This window comes from Notolepis coatsorum (genome assembly GCF_963971535.1).
Source record: "Notolepis coatsorum genome assembly, chromosome: 1".
In the NCBI taxonomy this organism is placed as follows: domain Eukaryota; kingdom Metazoa; phylum Chordata; class Actinopteri; order Aulopiformes; family Paralepididae; genus Notolepis; species Notolepis coatsorum.
In genome coordinates, this window is record NC_140165.1 from 77,843,866 (window position 1) to 77,849,865 (window position 6,000).

Here is a 6,000-nt window from a genome sequence, read left to right on the forward strand (position 1 = left end):
CTTGTCCAATCGGTGCCTAGTGAACGTATTGTAGCCATCAGTCATGCAGTAATGTCAGGAAGAATGAGGAGAGGTTGTATTCGTATATGGTGGTTTAATTCCAGCTCAATATGGGTTTTACAGGTTAATATTCCCTTGTAACGCGCAACACAGCTACCTGCTAGTGCTAGTGAAGAGCTGCTAATATGCTCACTTCACAACAACATGACGTGCGGTCCCGGCGGTCCGTCCTCCTATATCTCCCGGGGGGAAACAAGTAACCACACCCCCAGCTAGACAGAGCGACGGTCGCCTCTGGTGTGGGGGGACAAGCGATTGTCGTTGAGCAACAGGCGATCGCATCGCCAGGCGACGTCTGTCGCCCGCCGTGTGCAGACCACTTTAGGGTACCGTGTGTACAGGCCTATATCATGACAGTTAGGGTACCGTGTGGACAGGCCTATATCATGACAGTTAGGGTACCGTGTATAGTGTACCGTTTACTTTTAATCTCATAGTATATATTCAAATTATAATTCTTTATTGCCCATATTTATTGTAACGTATAATTTTTTTTCTTTTTTCTTCTTCTTTTTTTTTTTAAAGCTGCACATTTGATTACACCGTTTATTTTTCTCATATTCAGAGTTAATTATATTGTTTACACTTTATTGTTTTTAAATATATATATACCGGTATATACAGATCTAATTGTATTGCCTATATATTTATGTCTTTCTACTATTACTAGGGGTGGGACGATACATCGATCCAGATCGATACATCGATGTAATTATCAACAATCGAATCGGATCGATGCGATGTAATAAGATCGATTCATATCGATACTCTTATTTTGAAAATCCTGTGGCGAGTCTCATATCCGCCCAAGAACAACAGCAGTAGCTCCGTGTGTGTAGATGTTACAGCATAGCATTCTCCCTTTCTGTGTGTGTGTGTGCGCGCGCGTCTTTGGAAAGACCAGATGAGGTCAGAGGAGTTTGATGTTTAAATGTTATTTAAACATAAACAATATAATACATAATAAATGTAGGCCTATACATGATCATGCAACATCAACAAATTGTTGTAGGAACGGTTTGCGAGCGGGAGGTTGTGAGTTTTGAGTTCCAAAAAATGTAGCTTAAAGTTTAAAGCTCAATATATAAAAACGTGGCACTTTACAGTGAACAGGAGGTCTATTTGTATTAAAAACAATAGATTGATTTTCCTTTAAATGTCTGGAAGAGCTCAAAAATACAAATGTCAAATGATATTTTCATTACCTTTTTTTTGTTGATCTAAATGTTACTGATTGTGTTAAATGGGCATATGATATCATCTCATATCGATCGCAGGCACCTGAATCTAATCGTATCGTATTGTATCGTGAGAGACTTTGTGATATCGGCAAATATCGTATCGTTGTCCAAAGAATCGATATCGTATCGTATCATGATGAAACTGGTGATTCCCACCCCTAACTATTACCACGCCCATAAAAGTTAAAGTGTTGTTTGTTCATAGTAAAAGACAGTAGAGGTGACAAGCTGAGACGATATACAAAGTCAGAGCAGGCGACACAGGACCGACAACACGTGGGACTATTGTATCAGATCGGGTCATCAATTTGTGGTCCGTCTCTCTGTGTCTCATCTTGTGGTGGGCTGCCACACATAAATCTACATATGAGAAACACTGGACTGCATTAAATCAGAACAGCAGTGCCAAAATTAGCAGTGCCAAAATCAAGATATAGCATTTTGTGTTGTGTATAATTGATGTTATGCAACAGTGTTATCAACAATTTCACTAATAATAACAAATGCTTATTTCAGCTATGTTGCTTCTGGTGCAGGATGGGGAAATGTAGCAGTGTAACAAAAGGTGATTTGAGGTTACGAGTTAATCTAGCCTATGTCTGATTGGTGTCTTGTACTATCAACAGAACATGATGAGTAGTCCCTAGGTTACAAGTACATTATCAGGACATGTTGGCTGGAATGTTGCTCAGCCATCAAAATGTGAGGTCAACTTACTATGGTATAATAATCAATGAATAATCATACAATTTTGTTGGCTAATGAAATAGTCAGTTTAATCACAAGATCAGTTCAAACGCGTTTTCCATGTTGTCCCTCTGTAAAAGGAGTGTTGTCATACAGGAAGAGTTTTTAAAGGCCCAGTCTGTGATTTATTTGTTATAATAACTTTCTTTGTTATAAGAAAGATATAACGGTGTTTACAAAAATGTAAACGTCAACAAAACTTTACCAGCACAAGAAATGCATTAAAATGTGTTTTAGTTGGCGAATACAGATGTATCAAGAGCTCACTCAATATGAGAATGTCATCTCCAGTTCCCATGGTTTGGTTTCCAGTGGTTGTTTGTTTACATTTCGATTACTGATTTACCTTCATTTTCTTCACAATTGCAAACCTTTTCCTATATCTTTAACTCCCCGACTGAACACATCGCTTCCATCCACACAACTGCAACCTACAGGGAATACTGCTGTAACACAGTTCACAATGTAGAATGATTTATTGTTTGATGTAGGCTACATAGTTAGACTGTATGGAGAGACTGGAAGTGATTCATTGTTCAATTGACGAAGCCAACGATAGCATCAATATGGAGATTGATAGCTAGCTATACTGTTATTTTTGTGTAGCCTCTGTGTACTGTTACATGAGTTACTGTGTGTACTGTACATGGGTAACTGTGTGTACTGTGTATATGAGTAACTGTGTGTATTTGTATATGAGTAACTGTGTGTACTGTGTATATGAGTAACTGTGTATTTGTATATGAGTAACTGTGTGTATTGTATTTGAGTAACTGTGTACTGTGTATATGAGTAACTGCGTGTATTTGTAATGTATACAAGTAACTGTCTGTACGGTTAGATGGGTTACTGTGTGTACTGTACATGGGTAACTGTGTGTACTGTGTATATGAGTAACTGACTGTGTGTAGTCTGTTACATGAGGAAATGTGTGTACAGTGTGTTACATGAGGAAATGTGTACTGTAGATGAGGAAATGTGTGTACTGTAGATGAACCTCTTCATCAACCTCTTCAACATGCTCCCCCACGGCAGGCGGCTACGGCTGCCCAAGACACTAAAGTCCCGCCACAGACTGAGTTTCTTCCCCTCAGCAGCTCGCCTGGTAAACGAGTCAGGTGTCCCCCTGCTCCCCCCCCCCTCTATGGCGAGCTGCTAGGGCTGGACTTCTGGACTTGAACTTTGTGTTGCACTGTATCCATGTCCCCAACCACCGCACTTTCACAGTCTTATTGTTGTCTCACTGTTATGTCCTGTCTTGCACTTTACTTAAAATTATTTATTTACTGTTGTATTGTTCTTAATTGTGAAAAAAATTGATGCACTGTAATGCCAAAACACGTTCCTTTTTGTACATGTATGAAATGGCGAATAAAGTAATCTGAATCTGAAGGAATGTGTGTACTGTAGACGAGGAAATGTGTGTACTGTAGATGAGGAAATGTGTGTACTGTAGATGAAGGAATGTGTGTACTGTAGATGAAGGAATGTGTGTACTGTAGACGAGGAAATGTGTGTATTGTAGACGAGGAAATGTGTGTACTGTAGATGAGGAAATGTGTGTACTGTAGATGAGGAAATGTGTACTGTAGATGAAGGAATGTGTGTACTGTAGATGAAGGAATGTGTGTACTGTAGATGAGGAAATGTGTACTGTAGATGAGATGTGTACTGTAGATGAAGGAATGTGTGTACTGTAGATGAAGGAATGTGTGTACTGTAGATGAAGGAATGTGTGTACTGTAGATGAAGGAATGTGTGTACTGTAGATGAGGAAATGTGTGTACTGTAGACGAGGAAATGTGTGTACTGTAGATGAGGAAATGTGTGTACTGTAGATGAGGAAATGTGTGTACTGTAGATGAGGAAATGTGTGTACAGTGTGTTACACAAGGAAATGTGTGTACTGTAGATGAGGAAATGTGTGTACTGTAGATGAGGAAATGTGTGTACTGTAGATGAAGGAATGTGTGTACTGTAGAAGAGTACATGCATGTACTACTGTAGAAGAGTACATGTGTGTACTGTCGAAGAGTAAATGTGTGTACTGTAGATGATGTGTGTACTGTAGATGTGTGGAAATGTGTGTACTGTAGATGAGATGTGTACTGTAGATGTGTGGAAATGTGTGTACTGTAGATGAGATGTGTACTGTAGATGTGTGGAAATGTGTGTGTACTAGTTAGTAGATGAGGGGTGTAAGTAAACCAGCTCACATGATGATTGATGATCCCACCAGCCGAGCAGTGTTTATAATAACAACAAGGCACCGTGTGTCTGTGTGTGCACGGGGGGGCCCGGGGGAGAGGAGAGGGTCCTACCTACCTGTCGTGCGGGCCCCCGCCGGCCGGCAGTGCCAGCGCCCCCCGCGCCTCCCGCTTCAGCGAGTGCTCCCCGTAGCGGCCGCACTCCGTCCTCTCGGTGCGCCGCTCGGCGGGCGGCCCGGGCTCCACGTAGGTGATGTTCACGAAGGCCGTGTACCACTCGTCGCGCTCCGCCGCCCCCGTGAGGTCCAGGCACAGCAGGTGCACGAAGCAGAAGGACAGCAGCCACGTCGAGAGGGCCAGGCTGCGGCACGCCGCCACCAGCGAGCCGGCCATGGTGGTGGTTCTCACTATTATTAAATAAACCGAACGAGACGTTTGTTGTTGTTTCTTCTTCCACCCCCCACCCACCTCCTCTTCGTGTTTGTTGCACTCACCCTCCTCTCCCTCTTCTTCTTACTGGTAGCATTGCAGCTATTAAGTCAACTCGTCGTAGCCGTTTGTTACACTTATATATCGAATAATCCTCCTTCGATAGTCTGCGAACATAAAAACCATTCATGTAGCGTAAATAACCCCTTTTTCCGCGAGTTTCTAGCTGTGGAATCGCGTCCGCTATATTATATAGAACACAACAACAACAGTAGTTTTTTAGGCCGGATTAACATTGTGTTGTTTTGGAGTCTGGAACACGGAGGTGTGTGTGTGCGTGTGTTGTTGTGAGCGCGTCTAAAGGCGGAGGCGCTGCGGCGAGCGACCCCTAGCGGCCTGGCATAGCACCGACAGCTTTGTTTGATTGATGAATGAATGAATGAAAACTTTATTTAACAGATTGCAGAATGGGTACAATACAGTACGGCTCAATACAGACAGTTGTTAAGGGGATGCAGACCAGAGAAAGACGTTTGTCTTGTTTACACCAGGGTCCCCCATTTTCAATTCATATTGATTTATTGATTGATTGAAAACTGTATTAACAGATTGCAGAATGGGGTACAATACAGTACGGTTCAATACACACAATTGTTAAGGGGGATGCAGACCGGAAAAAGACTTTCGTCTTGTTTACATCAGGGTCCCCCCATTTTCATTTCCAAATAGCCTGGTGCGCATGCGCTGCCTGTGAAAGCAACGGCGGAAATACACAGCTCGCTCTCTGAGTACCACTCGTTTTATAACAATGATTTAAAATGTTTATTAGCAACTCCGAGCTTTCAGACCCCAGCGTGTCGCTGTGTGAAACCCTAATTGTATGCTGGGTACCCTTGAAATTCATATCTGATATATTTTTGACCCACCCCGAGCTCAGAAGCAGTGCTTGGTGGTCCAAAGTGACTGAGTGACTGTGGTTACAAAAGCCCCTGGCTTGCACATCGCAGTCACGTAAGGGGCTAATAGGAGGGTTGTGTTACATAATTCTTAAATGGTTGTTTGATTTGTAAAGGAACATTTCCACCCATAATAATAATAGACCCGAAAAGTCACGTGACCGGACCAGACCCGCCTGGTTCCAAACGATTTTATATGGTATTTTTTTCTTTACCATAAGGGTTTTTCAAGGTAGCAGACATTTGATAGCCGTTTGTCTCACCTGTCTAGGGAATATTGCACTCCGGTTACATATTGGTGCACGCACCGGAAAGGGAAGTAGTTAGACTACTGCTATGATGTAAACAGACACACGTTTC

General features: G+C 42.2%; 1 protein-coding gene across 1 annotated transcript in view; it reads right to left on the bottom strand.

The window, feature by feature from the left end:
• Window positions 1-4,877, bottom strand: part of LOC311235289 (RING finger protein 150-like) — a 49,544-nt gene extending 44,667 nt beyond the window's left edge. Inside the window, exon 1 of the mRNA XM_084322710.1 lies at window positions 4,374-4,877. Coding sequence (XP_084178836.1) covers window positions 4,374-4,648 — 275 coding nt within the window. The 5' untranslated portion in view covers window positions 4,649-4,877. The remainder of the gene's footprint in view (window positions 1-4,373) is intronic.
• Between the last annotated feature and the right edge of the window lie 1,123 nt (window positions 4,878-6,000).